The 17,923-nt window shown below is 37.9% G+C and overlaps 1 protein-coding gene across 11 annotated transcripts in view; it reads left to right on the plus strand.

The window, feature by feature from the left end:
* EHBP1 (EH domain binding protein 1) overlaps nucleotides 1-17,923 on the plus strand; it is a 225,849-nt gene that overhangs the window by 131,131 nt on the left and 76,795 nt on the right. For all 11 annotated transcript variants that reach the window (XM_069787443.1, XM_069787444.1, XM_069787445.1 and 8 more), the window contains 2 exons: nucleotides 11,834-12,012; nucleotides 12,652-12,700. In XM_069787443.1, coding sequence (XP_069643544.1) covers nucleotides 11,834-12,012; nucleotides 12,652-12,700 — 228 coding nt within the window. The remainder of the gene's footprint in view (nucleotides 1-11,833; nucleotides 12,013-12,651; nucleotides 12,701-17,923) is intronic.

The following is a 17,923-nucleotide window of genomic DNA, read 5'->3' on the forward strand; positions in this document are numbered from 1 at the left end:
TCTTGACTTCTGCAGGAGAGAATTCCTCTTTCCCAAAGATTTTGATTTCTTAAATGAGACTTGCCATACCTTTATGCTTCAGCTTTTCATTTGCAAGCTTTTACTTGTTGAGTGCTAAAAGCATAACCACACCAAATTTAATTTGTAGCATGAAAATTATGTGAGTATTTTTCAAGAGGATAGATTTGCCAGTTTTGAAGCTAGAAAAGCTTGTGTTAATTACGTATTAAAAAACAAAAAGGATATTTTCATTTAACATGTATTTCTCCTTTTAGCTGCACAAGTCCTAGCAATTAGCAAATTTGGATAGTATAAGAATTCCTAGAAAAATATATGTTAAGCCAAATGACACTTGAATGCTGTTACTTTTACATGTATTTTTATTTTTAAATTAAACTAATAAAGCAAAAATAATCAAACTACATGCAAATTAAGCTTCAGATTGTGCCAGTCTTGTTATGTTCATTAAGCTATTGAATCCTTGAGCAGTGGCTGTTATTCCATGGGGGCTATTCACAGAATAAGTTACTATTCAATGAGGTAAAGATAGCAATCTGCCTTCACACTGCTTAAATAATGCTTGTTCCATTGGGCAACTAAAACAAGAATATTCAAGTCTGCCATTCCTTATTTTTTCACTTCCTTTATTTATTTAATAATACTTTTGGGGTTTATGTGTTGTTTATGAATGGTGTTTGTAAGTGAAGCATTCTGTTTCTGGTATAGAAGAATTTTTCAAGCGTTACCTTGTTTTTTCTAGAAAAATTAAAAAAAAAAAGAAAAGGAGAAAAAAAGAAAAAAAAATCTGAAGTAATTAGTTTCCCAGTTCACTGTGCTTGTGACATCTCTGCTGTGACAGAGCTAAATCCAGCTGATTCAGCAGTTACCAATGTTGCTTACGTCTTACTGTTTGCCTAAATACCTAATTTCACCCAACTGTAATCAGGTGGTTTCTTATTCTGACTGTTGTCCTGGGTTTGACCTGAACTCTTACCGTGTAGATGAAGTAACCTTTCTAATGTATCCTAGATTTTAAAGTGGCTTTGTGACTTTCTAGGGAGATGTGTTGAATGGGAGAGAGCCTTCCTCTCTGCTAGTGTTCATGAGGACCAGTTGGAGTGGTGGGGTTATACTTCTTTGATAGCCAGACTCCTAAACAACTAAAAGAGAAAAAGACATACTTTGTACAATTATTCATTTGGAGAGTTGTGTTAGTGGTTATTGAACTTACTGTGTATTCAGATAGCTACGTGCCAGGAAAAAACCAAAATATACTGTGGTTTGCAAGGAAATCTGATTAACACAGGTTAATCGGGGCATGAGTTGCTTATGAAACAAATAGTATCTGGACCCCCACCCTAGGCTTAATTTTTTAAAAGGGAAGTATTTTTTTCTTGGTGGGTGACATGAACTGAGAGGCCAGCATGGGGTGTTGCTCAGTGGGAAATGGGGGTTTTTCAGTTTGCTTGCCCTGCTGCTGGAGAGCAGAGGGGCTCTGTCAGATTCCTGCTCGCTGGCAGCAGCAGCCTGTGCCAGCTGTGTCCTTTTCCTGTAGGACCTGGAGTTAAGAAACACGGAGAATGTAGGTCTGAAACACATCTTAAAAGATCACTCGGTCCTTCTACTTGCCTGAAGGCAAGTTCAATTTTACAAAATGAAAGATTTCTTCAGCCTGTTGTTAAAGACCTCCAATGATGAAGCATCCCTGGCTTTCCAAGGCAGTCTGAGTGCTTCATTTTACTGTCTTATAGATTGCTCCTCCCAGTGTCTGACCTGTTGGAATTAAAGCCTGTAACTTCATTTTGGTAAATGCTGGCATGGGAGACAAAGGGTTTTCTTTCTTCTTCAGAATTTTACATGCTTAAGACTTAACCACATTCCTTTATCATTTTTTCTTAACATAAATGACCTAAATTTGCTCCAGTTTTCTTCATGTTTGGGTTTTGTGTTTTTTTTTTCTTTTCTTCTTCCCCTGGATCTTTCTTTGGGCTCATCTTCCTTACACTCTGCATGAGGGAAGACTGAACATAAAATTTCTGCTGCGGCTTTATTGATGCTGAGTGGAGTGGGAGAGGCAGTACATGTCTTGCAAGCTTTATTCCTGTCTGTACGTCTCAGTATGATGTTTGTCTTTTTCACAACAACCTGATGTTGTTGACTTATGTTTCAGCTTGAATAGACTGTTTCCCCCACATCCTTTTGTGAACTGTTACCTAACCAGTTCTTCCTCATCCTGCATTTGTGTAAATGATTACTCCTTCCTATGTTGCACTTGTACCTATCGAATTTCATCCTGTTTTCTTCAGACCTTTTCTCCTTTTTATATGATTGGATTTCTTCTAGTGCATTTGATGTCCATCCCAGCTTCATCCACCTTCCTAATTCAGACTTTCAACACTGAACCCAAGCAATACTCTTGCAGACCCCCTTTTAATGCATAATTCCCAGAATAATTTAAAACTAGTCTTGGATATAGTTTTCCAGCCTGTTTTGCACCTATGCTATGTGAGTCTCATTAAGGCTCTGTTTTCTGTGCTTCCTTATGAGAGCACCTTGAGAGACAATAAAAAGAGCTACAATCATAGTATGTTATCTGCTGCTTCTCCCCTTCCCTGCCTGCTTCCCTCTTATAGAAGGAGCTTGGACTGGTTGTCATGATTTGTTGATGACAAATTAATGTTTGTTGCTTGTCTCCTTTTGACTTCCACATGCTAAGAAGCAACTTTATTTGTTCCACATCTTTTTCGTTAGCTTGTCTGCATTCTTCTGATTTGTCTTTTTTTAATGCTTTTAAAGATTGGAAGGGAATGTAGTCCTTTCCTGCTCTTCTAATATCTTGCCTATCTTCAACTGACTGTTAATTTCAGATGTTGTTTCACATTGGTTCTTCCAGTATGCCAGGATTGCATTAAATGTGTTCAGGTGATCTGAAAGCATCTGGCTTGTCTAAGCTGTCTCCACACCTGGCTGAAATCTGACCTTTTTGTGTCTGATATTGGTAATGCTAGTTTCCAACTTACATCTGGCTTGTAGAATAAAGACAGATGAAGAAAAAAGAAAGGCATTAAGCGTTTCAGATGTCTCCCCATCATATATGGATAGCTCCTCCTTACCACTGAGTGGTAAAGCAATATTTTTATTAATCTCCACCTTATGATTGTTTGCATAGAGTGGGCTGCCAATGCAGTAGTTTATCAAGGCTAAAACTTACTTGTTTTTGTTAAATTCTTATTTAACTATAGCTATCCTAAGGAGCTTGCTTAAGAATAGCCATCTTTATGCCTGTAAGCTCATGGAAACCAGCACCTCATGCAGGATCATACAATATGCTTATTTTATTTCCACCCTCAGTTAAGAGGTGTACTCTGGCCTTCAGAGGCACCACACCAGGTTCTGTGTCATCAATACCAGGCTTAAAAATACCGAGTGCTCTAAGCTTCTCCACACACAGAGATTGTTTTCCTTTGTTAGTGCAATACCTGCACAAATCTGGCATCTGTGTTCTGTTCTCAAGTATTTAAAACAAAGATTTCTCATAGGCAAAGACTAATACTTCCATAGATCTGCCTATGGCTGTGCATTAGTATAAATGATGCAGTAGATTTACAAAGTAGGTATCTATGAAGTTCTATGGAGCAATGTCACCTTAATGATACAACATCAGAAGGTTGCCTGAAAAAACAACGTCTGTTGAAATGTTCAAAGAGTGAAAACAATGTCTGTTGAAATGTTCAGAAGAGTGGGAGAATGACTTACGTTTATTTAATGGCTGATGTCAAAAGAAATTCCTGCAAAAGCAACAAGAGTTCACTGTTTTTAGGAACAATTGGCAGTGACTCTCATTTTTAGTTTGCCTTGTGCTTTCTTTTAGAAGAGATTCTTGTGACCTTTTCTGACAAGCTCTAACACTTCCATTGTTTGCTGCAGGCCTTTGAAATGTGGCAGAGATAGCCTTGGGCCCAGGGAGGTACATTTTGCTAGTTCAGTTCACATTTAACAAAGTTAAAAGCTTTGAAAATTGCTATTCCTCATCTGTGGTTTAAGTTGCTTAATTCTGGCAACCTGCCCAAAACCCTGAACGTTCCCATCATGGCAGAAAGCCAGGGATTGTGAACCGGCAGCATCCTGGTAGCTCGTCTGGGCTTCCAGCACAGATTACACAGGAGCAGAGACTTCAGCCCATGTGCCACCGGGGCAGCTGGAGAAAGGAAGGTGGACACAAGGAAATTGCCTGTCTTATGAGAGCAGAAAAAATGAGGCCCCATCCCTGCATGTGACCTGTTCATACTGTTACATTACAAATATATGTACTCATCAGAGAATGAGCTCAGCATTCACTTCTGTTTAATGGTATGAATTATATACCTTTTCCTGTGTTTTATTTTTAATAGAAAATATGTCATTCAAGACAAAAATTATGCGACTTCAGGGAAGAGAAGCTAGACGAGCCTCAGCCAATCCTTTTATAATAGTTGAATCTGAGAAGGTGCTCACTATGTTTTGGTTTTTTTTTTCATGGCCATACTGATCATTGGGTGAAATTACTTGCACATAAGTAACCAATTCATTATGTTGCCTCAGATTTGTTTCTCATTTACCAGCTCATTAACATAATCTTCTCCTTGCCATTAGCTAATAAATTTAGGGCTTCTCAACCTGGTGAGGTAGCTACCCTCGCCCTTGTGCGGTACTGTTATTCTCTATTAAGAACATCTACAGGGGGAGGTAGTCATCTTGAAATAAACAGTCTGTCTTGTTCTTAATTAATTCCCATGAGCAGACAGGCTCCATGTCCTGTTGCCCAAGTGAGGAAATTGTCCGGTAGTTGATGTGTTGTGGCTTGTGGTTCTGAAGGTTTAGAGTTCAGTTCCCAAATACTTGGGGTTTTTTTTCCTTTTAATCCCCAACAATGAAAACCAAACTAAAACCCTGAAACAAGAAGTTACTTCATTACTAGACAAACGAAAAGCCGAAAGGAGGCTACCAGATAATTACAAAAATTACAAAATGAAGTACTTAGCAATTATGAATTGCCAGATTTAAGGTAGCCTCTGTTACTGTAACCTCACCCATCTTTGTGCACTGTATGCCTGTAGGTTGTATACATGTACACATTTCAATTGTATTGCTACATACCATGATTTTGGGTTGGACCACTTCCTCAGTGCTTGGAGCAGAAGTAACCCTGTAATAGAAGAGGCAGCTGTCTGCAGGACTGCCATTTTATTTTCTCATAGGAGTTGGCAGGTGTTTAATGGAGCACAGTCTCTTTGTTATGCCAGGTGAATGCCACAGAAAGCCTGGACAGAGCTGACGACATAGAACTGGTGTGTGACACTGAGCAAGCTACCCAGAGCAGTGGTTGAGGCTACGAATGATGTGTTCCTGTCTTTGGGATAGCCAGGTCTTAGACAACTTCTTAACTTGTCTGAATCTGGAAGTTGGTTTTTGGTTATTCTGAGCACTGTCACCTGCCCTTGGAGTCAGGAGGAGTGCTTTGATGGGATGCTGTGGATGCATACACCAGATTCAAGTTAGGTAGCGTCCTTGAGTTCTTGTAATAGTCAATTCACTTTACTGGCTCAGGTAAGTTATTTAATTCAGAGTGTTTCCCAATTTGTAAAATACCGGTTGTGAGTCTCTTATGTCAATATATTCACTCACCTATCATAGAATGCCCTAATACTGTGTGATAGTTACCATGCTGGAGATCAGAGGCAAGTTGAAATGCTGTGTTTGATGTAGCATTTGCATCATACTGCTTAAATGAAGCTGAGTGCCATACACTGTAGGTTAAGGATAATAAATAATGAGCAACAACTTTTTGCCTTGAGTAGTGAGATAGGCGCAGTGTGAGAAGAAATGGGTAGTGATTAGAATAAAAAATACCATCATCATGTTTGTTTGTGGGGTTGGACAAGTAAAAGTTATGTGGATGAAACTAACTCAAGCGCAAAGGACTTGCTAAACCTTACAGGCTGGGACCAGAAGCGACGGCATGTTGAAGGACAACCGTTGTGTATATGATTCAGCTATGTACAGCACAAACTGCTTAAGTTTAGATGTGAGTCAGCAAGGGAGAACAGCAAACAGTAGGAAGCTGTGGCTGTCTAGGAGAGGGAATACAGTAATGGGGTCTTGTGGTATGTGTGCTTCTTGATGGCAGGTGTTATCTTAATCAGTTCTCCCTTGGGTCCAAAGTATTCAGTTAAACACAACATCATACAGTTTATGACATGGGACCACATTGTCTGTCCACCTCCAACTAATAAAGTGAAAACATACTGAAAGCACCAACCACCTACCCCCACCCCTATTATTTTCAGAGGCAAATCAGGGTGCATTAAGCCTTGCCAGACATTGTTCCATTCCCCAGCATGTCAATCCTCTCCACAGTGCTGTGAGCAAATGGCTGCCTTTTGCAAATGGGCATGATTTGGAAAACTGCAGAGGAGGAGAGCAGAATATTCAAGAGGCTTTGATTGCTTGCTTTTTCTTCCCAGATTGAGAGGGTCCGTCATTTTTGTTGTCTAGAAAGTTATGTTTGTTCCACGTCCTGGCATTTTAGGTGGCATGTGCATACTCTAGCTGCTTTCCTTTCCTTTCCCAGACATAGTTTGGAAAAGCTCTTTCCAGCCTCATGGACACCAAAATATGTAACAGGCAACTGAAAACCCTTTAGAATGAGTCAATTTTACCTACTTCACCAACAGCTAACTTGAGGCATGTCCCAAGGATTTCACCTTCCTCCTTACCTTGCCAGGTTCAAACATGAGGGCATCATGTCAGCTCGGGCAGATGTCTGAATCTTAAGGTTGTGATTGAACATGGGCTGGTTTGGTTGTGCCAAAATTAAACTTGTAAAATTATAAGGAATTAAAAGCTTACGCCTAAGCCTCTTAAGATAAAAGTTCATATTTTGTTGCATATCTACATTAGCTGTAGGCACAATCAGAAGAGTGAGGAAAGCAAAGATGTCTGATGCTGGAGAAACCTGGAGGTTATCTAAATACTTATTATTAATCATATGCAGGAAACAAATTCAGTGAATCTATAACTTGTACCAAGCAGCTGGGTTTTCAGATGTCCTTCATTTTTAGGGGGAGTAGGAACTTAGAGACATTTTTGTAATTATATGCCATGCCCTGCAAATAGAGAGCAACAAAGTTGAAGAATGTACTCCTAAGCTGGTAAGTTTGTGTATCAGAGTAACAGGATAGCAGAGCTCCTAACATTTCTTTCCTGGAAATGTATATTTTCTATTATATGCATGCACTTCCCTTACCAGAAGCAAAGAGCAATGATGCTTGTATTTTGTTGTGTCACTGAAGCCATCGTAATGTTATGGTGACCTGCTACTTAAAAAATAACTAACTAGCCTAAATAAAGAACATCTCAGCACAGGTGGGTCATGAGGATGTTTTCTCCATCTTTGGAATAAAACAGAAAGGCTTGATTTCCATATCCTATTTTAGTCCTGATACTAGTTAAAAATCAGCTTTTGACTTACACCTGGACTGTTCCACAGCCCATAATAAACAAAATTGAATGCACATTGGACACATACAGACCTTGCCATATTCAATTAGAATACTTCTGGGCTAAGCAATTCCTACTAGTAGAGCCCTGTGTTGTTTAAAAAAATAAAATTCTAGAGTATCATCTTGATGATGTAAAATTATCTGTTTGACTAAAATATATATGGGTGTCTTGTTTACATTGCACCTTTATACCATTTTTCAGAGCACTTAGTTCAGCTGAGTTTTCCAAACCTTTTCTGCGTCCAGCCACGTGCTGCACATTTTATCTCACCTAGTTGTGTGTTACTTCATTTACCTTATCTTGCATTTTAATGGTTTCACAATTTTCGGTGACCACAGACAGCATTGTAGTTTTGATAGAGGTAAGGGAAAATCCCTTTTATTTTGCTCAGTCAAATATGTAAGAGACCTTTGCCTGTACTTGCTTCTTGAGGAACAGAACTTGTTTGTTGATTGTTTGTCGGTCTTCCCTATTCTGACTTTCAGCCCTATCTCAATCTCAGCTTCCTCTCCTCCTGCAGTTAATTACTGTTCCTAGGTTGTTCTCTAAACTCCTTTCCTCTTTGGGGAGTTGTATTCATTAATATAAAACTCAAACCACATAAGTCTTCCACCCAGATTCCCATAGCTGTTACATACTTTTTTTTTTTCTTCTTACTCTTCTCAGCATCTTTCTCTTCGAGCCTTCAACACTGCCTCTTTGTCTCTTTAAACTCCTCTACCCCCATGCAACCTGTCAACAAGCTCTTGAGTGTTGTTCAGACTAAGCCTCTACAGTCTTCATTCTGGCTGCTCCCCATGCCTCATACGAGGGCTTGGTTCGTAGCCCCGTGTTCCCATCACCAGTTCCATCTTGATTTTCTTCTCCTGAGCATTGGCCTATGTGTGTCAGAACCATCGGTGCACCTGGTGCTGCATTCCTGAGAGCAGCAAAACAATTATTTAAATATTTTGAAATGTAGGGATGCAGCCTAATATTTAAAGCTACTGTCCTCTTGTTAACGTAGAGTAATGATCTGAATGGATAATCTCCCAAGAGGAAAAATGCATACACTATAAATTGTATTAATTAAGCTTAGAGAACATGTGAAAAAAGAATAAAGAGACTTCAGTGCTTCTGTTGTCTGTGAAACAGCTAGTGCTGACTCCAGCTGATAAATCCACCCACACAATGCTGCATCTAGATCTGAGCTAGCATGTGAGGGACCAGCTCTGGAACCTCTGCACTTGCTGTACAGTTAATCTGCAGCTGGATAAAAATCAGTTGCATTAGATTCAGGAACCTGTTGATCAGCAAGCAGATCTGGCAATCTGTTGTGGGCATCTCATGCTTTTAATGGCATTTCCAAACAGGTTCTCAGGGACTTTGGCTTTTGAACTCAAAAAAGCCAAGTCATGGCTGCCGTATGGTTTAGAATTGTGTAGTCAGTGCTTAAAAGAATTATGTAAGAAAAAGCTAATTAAGTTTTCATTTCATTTGATGAGTTCCTACCAATCTTATAGAACAAATACAGGCTAGAAATAGGCACTTGGTAGTAATTGTGTTTGCACTGAACCTGTAAGTAATATGTATAACCTGCAGGTATCGAAAGAAAATGTTTTTCATAATGATGCTTCACAAAAAAATCAGAAATAACATTTGTTAACCCTTCTGAAGGGATGTCAAGTGCTCATGCACAATTCTGCCATTACTCGTGTATCTCCAGTGTGTCTTGAGTTGAATGCTTTTATCATAGATTAAATAATGAAAGCTTTGACTCAGGTGGTGAATAAGAGCATAACATTATCATAATATTAACTTCACCTTTATGCAAAAAACTTGGAGTACTAGGTCTGGAAAGAAAGCTGTATAGAATTTCTGCTTTATCAGCTAGAGAAGAGAAAACCATATAAGTATATTATGCACATCCTAAATCTTGCATGTTCTGGATAAAATACTTTTAGAAAATCTGAAGTAAATGGAAGGACAAACGTGGAAGAGAAGTTCCAACTTAAGTATAGATTTTTCCAGGAATTGTAATCTGGATTTTAAAAAATTGATAATTTGTAAATAATATGCAAAATTCTGCTAAATTTATTGATTTAATAGCTTTGGCTATCCTTTTGTAAAACCTAGTTTTAAGATCAGTTACATCTTCAGTTTGTTAGCTGTGTAATTAAGGTATTTGAATGGTAATATTGCATAAGGCTATTTCAGAGTTAACTGGAAAGTATTTAGGTGGTGACTGGAGCATTTAACATTTCTGTAGAGAGTTTCAGCAGCAAGTATTAAGACTTTATAGTTGACATTTAATATGTCTGGCAAGTAGTGCTCTATGGTTTGAAGAAGTAGCTCTGTGCTTTAAAAAATTGTTAGAATATCATTTTTCCACATCTTGATAGTGCTATTTTAATGATTTTCTCCCAGCAGTGTTATTTCCATATATATAATTTAGATAGCAAATATATTTTAAGTAATGTGGTACCTTAAATTTGGAGTCAGTGGTTAGTTACTGGTTTTTGCTTCAAGTTGTAAAAAACAGGAGAAAAACCTGACCTTAGTTACGTCACTCTGAATCTGGAGTAACAGTCTGGCAGCTCCTAAGCAATATTTGTTTCTCTGATTAAAATCTGATTAATGGTGAAGAAAGTTTATAATTTATTGCTGCTTTGTCTTCCCTTTTTTGTATATCCCTGTTAAGATGTTAATTCAGTGTATTTAGAGATATTTGTCTCATCATTAATGGATTTGTTCATACTGATTTGAATCGTTGACAGGATTAAAAAAAAACCCAAAACACTTTTTAACAAGTTATTTTGTACATATAATCCGGTATTTAAAAAAATCCCAGCAAGGTATACATTTTGCATTTTCTAAATGAGTTGGCAGTGCTTCTGTCTGATGATGAGGTAGGTGTGTTTACAAAACAACTTTTTCAGGGCTGACTGTCACAGTAAATGAAAAATTACTTTCCTGGTTCTGTATATTTTCTTCCCCAGAAGCAGCAGTGAAAACATAAATCAGTTGGTAGCTAGCAGCTAATTGCTTAGCACTGCCATACTTCAGTCAAGTGGGGGCATCGTTGGTCTTTCACAAATAGGTAATATGGCCAAAAGGATTTACTTGTTCAACTTAAGTGGCTGTGATATAGTAAATTACTTGCTCTATTTTTATCATAATTTGGGAACTCTCTAGCTATAAGGTGCATAAATAGCATGTTTGTTGTGTATATATGCTTGTAATTATATTACATTAAAAAAATAGGTGGGCTCAGTTCTTTCTCTATAATTCAGATTTTGGATTTATGTCAGTCAAATAATTCTATCTAATTACATCTAAAAAGTTTTTAAAGTGACAACATTTTTGTCGTGAAATGCGTGCATATTTCTTGAAAACATAAGTTGCAATCAGTAAGTTCTCTGCTGAATTTGAGAAACAACGGACAGTCTGACAGATACCAAACGCCTGAATTATTTTATTCCATTGTAATTCTTGTTTTGTGCTAACAAAAATGTTACTAAAAGTGTCAAAGTACCCTTTTAGGAAATGGTCATTATTAGCTAATGATACTTGTTAGAAACCACCCTCTGATAACAATTTATGGCCTAAATTCCCTTTCCTCATAGAAAAGCTAAAGCCTGGAAGAGGAAGCTCTTTGGTATGGTTGGAAGTGGCTGTTTAGAAACACTGTGCCTTAATTACCTTTATGCAATCACACGCTTAAACAGGAAGAGCGCAGCCAAAAACTTTACACTGGAGCCTATATGAGATGAATGCATTAATCATATGTCACAGATGCAGCGACTTTGATCCCCATGCCGCAATAGAAGATCACAACTCGGGGTAAACTCTGCTCCTGCTATGCCTCGCTTTTGATCCAGTCACAGTGTTATCTTCATTACAAGTGAAAAGGCTTGTGGGGATGTTTTTCTGCGGCTGCATTTTGGGGAATCTTTTCAAGGGTGTGTATCACAGGCTGTGCAGGACTATGTCTTAAATATTTAAGTGTGGTGCTTCCACGGGTACAGTTCTTGGCCTGCTCTCCTGTGTAGATCTGGAATCCCGTATGTCTACATCCTTTGGAGACAAGTGCCAAGGGCAACAACTGGAGATAATAACTTGCGATTTGTGTCTTTTGCAAGTTACAGTCACTGTAAACTGACAGCTGTGAAGTACCTAAACTCACATCAAAGGACACAGATTCTCTAGTTAGGTCAATTAATGTTAATTCTCATCTTCCATTAAATTCCTTTATCTTCTTCTCTTTTTTTCTTTTCTTTCTTTTTTTTTTTTTTTTTTTTTTTTTTTCCAGCCAAGCCCAATACCAAGTCCTGTTTTGGGGAGAAAGCCAAATGCTAGTCAGTCACTGCTTGTGTGGTGCAAAGAAGTTACAAAAAACTATAGGGGAGTGAAAATCACCAATTTTACTACATCGTGGAGAAACGGTTTATCCTTTTGTGCAATATTACATCACTTTAGACCAGACCTAATGTAAGTTGTATACTCTTTGCCTGCATAAGCTGTCATAGAAATATGTAACATTTAAGTTTACATAAAAATCAACTCCCTGTTCATTTCAGGTGTTGAACTGTTTTCACCCTTTTCTTTTAAGCAGGGAACCACCATCCTTTCTAAGAAAACAGATTTATGAATGCTCAAACTTTATGACCTCTTTGCTCTCTCTTGTTGCATAAACAATTGTTTCTCCCCTGTCTGTGATTTGTTTTTCTTTTCTTAATCGTATACAAAGAACTGACTTCAAAATGATTATGAAAATTGTGCTGGTGTTGAAATGAGATGAGAGGAATAAGCCTGTAGCTCTTTGTACGCTGACAAGGACGGATTACCTCTTGGTAAATTTGGTTGTCAAGGCCGGCCTCTAGTCCCTGCCTTAACTTCTCTTTTAGATGGAAAGCTTCAGGCAATGAAACATGTAATCGGTGTTTATTTATTTATTTATTTATTTATTCCTTTAATTTTCCACACTATTAGTTTTGTTGATTGAATTGCTGTGAAATTGCTAGTTACTGTATGATATTATTGTATGTCAAATTTTTAGATTCAGTTTGTTTTAAAACTGCTGCTTTTATCAAATACTGTACATACCCACTGTGCCATTTTCCCCCTCAGTGACTACAAGTCCCTGAATCCTCAAGATATTAAAGAGAACAACAAAAAGGTAAGAACTGCCGGGGGGGGGGAAGACATAGCTTCAATTTTGGCTTCACTGCAGGTTTTTATTAATTTGGGGAAAGTGCAGTTGTTTTGTAAGGTCATAACAGCGGCTCACAGAAGGTATTCAACCTCCTGCAGTTCAAATCGGATGCATTATTGACTCTCGTTTGTCATGGTCTTTAACATTCACAACAAGTGCAAGGCTGGCATTGGAGTTTAATATTTGTATGGCCTACATTAACCGTGAAAGCGGAGGAAAGGGCTGGCCAGCCCTCTGTGATCACTCCTCTGATATTTCTAATCAGCTACGTAATTAAAAAAAAAAAAAAAAGAAAACGTAACTGCTCTTGGTTTGTTGTACACAAGACTCCTCTTTCTGTTGCTTTAATGGGGCTCCATGCATTGGTCACGGTTGATGTTGCTTTGATGGTGATTTTTGTATTTTTAAAGATGAAATTTTACACCTACTTCTATACTGCACCAGGTGAGTGAAGTGGTGGATGCCACATGGAAAGTTTGGCATAAAAAGTGTTGAGACAATACTTCGCAAATAAACCAAAATATTAGCAAAATAGTTAATAGCATTGTGCTGATCAGCTGTTTTAAACCATTCTTTGTATCTTTGTGATGCAAAGATGTAAAAAGTTTCTCTGGAAGAAGCAGGAACTTGGTTTGGGCATCACCAGAAGACTTTCTATTTCTGCTCACTATTTTAGGCATGTTACAAGCTTTGGTTGGGCCCTAGGGACATGTTTAGAAATGGTAATTTTCATGTGAGTCACTGATAATGAAATTGTTCCTGAAGATCATCTGAAAATTGTTTTTAAGTACCTGTCTTCTCAATGCTGTGATTTTATTTTTATATAGCTTTAAAATCACCATATTTAATTGGGATGAAGGCATAAAAATGTACTTTGAATAAATTAATTAGGTTCAATATTATATAGCAAATTTAACTAAAGAGTATTAGATTGTAGATATGTGGAATTTCTGAAAGTGCTTTATTAAAATTCATTTGTGTTTAGAGTAATTATATTTTAATGTGTCTGCACACTTATGTGTTAGCCAGGGAGTTATTTGTCCTTAAAATAATACTTAAGTATCATAAATAATAAAATACCTCTGAGCTGCTGTTACCTAATGAATGGTTTGGCCAATGATATCTTTTTCATAATAACACTGGGTCCTATGATGACCTAAGTGGATTATCCATGACATCACAGTGTTTTCTGTGACCATATGTTTTTGTACTTCAACTTCTGCTGAGCATCCGGGCTAATTAAGCCGGATTATAAAAAAAGAAAGAATAGATTATTAATTAAAAACATTAGCGGTACGATCAGTCATCTTTTCTTTATGAAACTGTGATGGCAAACGGTGAACTTTCTAGCCCGTCTCTCTAACAGGATATAGTTCCCAGGACTGAAGAAGTAATAATTGTTGTTATTGTGCAGTTTTTTTTCTTTCATCACTTTGCAAGCCTTCGCCTGACAGCTACATTGAGTATCTCAGTTGCTTCCTGCAGATTTATTTCCTGGTCTCACGCAGTTCTGCCTGATAACCCTGCATGCCCTTGGTTGGAGTGAAGGCAGCACTGGCAACAATGGCTGCCTATAAATTCCATGCAGATATGTAACACATTTGACAATGATTCCTCCTAACCAATTAAAATAACATCTATGGATGAATAGGACAATTTTCTTTGTCTGAAGCAGCTCTTTCCCGCCCCTTCCCCCTGCCCGGGAAAGGAGGTAAGAGGTGACTGTGACTGTAGATTATAGGTTAACCCATAAGAGTATATCTTTTAGAAGTGCATGACCTTGTTTGTATATTAATAAAAAAAGAAGAAATCTTAAGAGACAACTGTTTCAGTGCAATTACTGTGTATAATTACACATTGAAATGCTCTGTTACAAAAGGCACATCACTGGAGCTTCTTTATAGGATGCACTAGTCATTTGCCAAATTGGTGCTGCCACTGATGCTGAATAAAAAAGGGTATTTACCTGTGACATCTGATCTTGGCCAGTATGTCAGTGTGTTACATAGTTGGGAAATGGTTGGAATCCTGCCTGTGGTGCTTGTGCTGATGGATCCCAATTGATGTCTGTCAATCAGCTTGTCAGTAATTAAAAAAGAAAAAAACAACTTCATCAGGAGATAGGTAAATATGTTTAGTGTCCTGAATATACATATGTGTGTGTGTGTGTATGTATTGTAATTTCTGCAATATAATTATATCTCTAAAAAAACCCAACCCCCAAACCCCAGACAACTACTCCAGATTACATTAGCATCAGTCAGAATTCAGATATATTTTTGGCGCATTGTGCTAATTGCAAATTCAAATTTCTATGAGGAACAAAAGAGAAACCAGGATTATCTTTGAGAAAATTAAAAACATTACAGGGATACCTTCCTAGCTGATCCAAAGAGTTGTGGTTCTACTTAAATGTCATATGTATCTAACTATCCATATAGCATTCCCAGTAACATTAACCGACTAATTTTATTTACTACGTCCATTTGACTATTAGTAAATAATAATGAAAAAATGTTTTAGAATTACAGCATACGGGCAGTATAGTCCCTTATCAAGAACAGAAAATTTTCATATTGCTAATAACTCGTCCTACACTTTAAAAATGTAAGCTACTAAACTACACTTGGCTGGAGCTTGGAGGGGATGAAAGTGGAAGGGCACAACAGTATGGTTCTAATAATAAACTTCTGGTTTTAATTACTTTATTGTTTAGAGAAGCTTGTTTCATTTGAGGGATTATTGTGTGGAAATAGTAATATATCTTCTGGATGTTCAACTGGCACTTTCAATTTTTGTGGTGCTTTTTATTTTTGCTTTTTTTCCCAGTTTTTGACCATTTCTACTAAATTCTGCAATGCATTTGAACTTGATTGTCTTGACAAAATATTCCATTTTGCAAGGAGGGAATCCTTTTAGAATATACGTTTAAACAGAATTACAGGGATAGTATTGAGTCAAAATGGAAAAAATTCCTTACCTTTAAGCTGGCAGCCATATTTTTATAACAGGCATTCATGCTCACTTCTACTACTTGATTCCACAAAATCATAAGCACGTATTTAATTGTGTGTGTAGGAGTTGCTTGTTGACCTTGGTGGGATCATGCAAGAGCATAGTTAAACATGCATATATAAAGGTTTGCAAAATTAAGGCTTAGTTACATCTTTGTTTAAAAAAATTAATTTGACTTGGAAAATTTACTCTGTTAATACCATGTTACAAACTAGTTAGAAACACTAGGCCTTTATAAATATGCTGGAATATCAGGAGGCTCCCAGCTTTTCTAACAGTGAAGGAGAACCCATCTCACACTGCTATATGGACACATACAGAACATATGATTGCTATTTATAGAACTAATGACTGTAAAACAGTTGCATGCCAATCTAGATATCTAGTGTACTTTAAAAGGAGAGAAGCAAGAATGTGTGTTGTCCAGAATGAGAAGGAGAGGGGATGGGAAATAAGTATCTAGCATCAGCGGGAAACTATTGTGTTTAATCCTAAGCATCACCAGAAGAACTGAGCAGACAGTAAAAAGTGATTGCAGCTATATTGAGAATATCCATCATTCCAGAAACAATCCTTCTGCTGTAGCGTTACCCATGCTAAGCAAGTGCCTTTCCTGACAACTCTGACATACTGTCCTCACCTTCATTTTACAGACCCTAGGAGATATTCTTAGGATTTAGTTTTATTAGCATATAAATAAGAAATTAAGAGTATAAAAGAGTTCAGGTCAAGTCATGTCTATGGGCTTTGGCTGCTGTGGACTGCTAAGCCCATCCTTAGGTCCTTTCATTCTTCAGATGGTAACTCCCACTACCTTCAGTGTGGGGTAATGGGTTATGTATGCCACTGAATCAGCACTGACCCACTTAATCAAACAACAAATCCTGGTGTTACCTTTAGTCCACAGGACAGCACAGCTGGCTCACTACACTTTCATACCCAGCCTGTTCTCTGCTGGTATATGAGCATTCATCATTCCTGGTACCTGCCATGGCTTAGGCTGCCCACCTAAATCCCTGCACTGCTCTCCTTTTAACTCTCCTTTCTTTGTGCTCCTTATGTCTGTTCGCTCCCACCTCTCTTGTCTCCCTCTCCTCCATATCCAACCTGAGCCTGCTCTTCCAGCTCTGTGCTCCAAGACCAGGTAAATGACAGCTGTCCCTCTTCTACAATCTCAGTTCTTTCCATTCCCTCCCACCCATCATTTTCCTGCTATTCTGCTCCGTCTGGAGCTTTGCATCAGCAAATACGGCAGATATGTTTTCCACTGCTACTCCTGTATCTAAGCACAGCTCTGCTTTTATAAATGGCATAACAATCTCTGGTAATGAACCTTCCCAAGAAATTATATCCCACCAAAGGCCAGCAATGATTTTAGGCCAAATCATCTTGCACACAGAGAGCCAGAAGGGCTTAAAAATATTCAGATAATTTCTAGGTCTAGGTAAACTCTGTGAATCATTTGTTATAGTGATACAAAAATTACTTCACTGAAAATGCTTTAGCAAGTTATACCTGAGCATGAGGGGAAGCACAAAAAATTTCAGGAAGATAAATTTCAGCTCTCAGAAGCAGAGTTTGAAAAGTGGCTGAAATAAAAACTGTTTGACCCTCGAGAAGGGAATGACATTGCAATGGGAATGAGAGCTCTGCCTTTTTTCAGAGCAAGTAAAATAACTGGGTCTGCCGGGAGCCAGCCAGGCCAGACCCACATTCTAACTCACCATTGAACATTTACTAGTGTGAAAACCAAGAGGATAAAAAAAAATGATAATTGATTTCTCTTTTCTTTCTTTCTTCCACCCTTCTAAAACTACATAAATTAAGGAAATAGTGTAAAACTGGGGTGGAGTTGAAGCCAGGGATGTGTGTTATTGTTTCCTTGTGGAAGGACAGGTTCTCATCCATGTCTTAAATTTAGCACCTGGTTTTGTTCAAAATAGTGTAGGAATGACAGTTACCATTTTGGACCCCTTCAGAAGAGGGTGAAAAGGAGCTGCAGAATTACTGAGGGAGAAGTCCGAGTGCTTTAACTGAGTGCATCTATGCTAACAGGAGGCCTTTTTAAAGGCTTCCTTGAAACACAATATTGTCTTCCAGGGTTAATCCAGGATAGCAATAATTAATTGTAAATTGAGAAACGGCTTTAATTCTTCAAAACTAGAAAAACCT

This window comes from Haliaeetus albicilla, chromosome 7 (genome assembly GCF_947461875.1).
Source record: "Haliaeetus albicilla chromosome 7, bHalAlb1.1, whole genome shotgun sequence".
NCBI lineage: Eukaryota > Metazoa > Chordata > Aves > Accipitriformes > Accipitridae > Haliaeetus > Haliaeetus albicilla.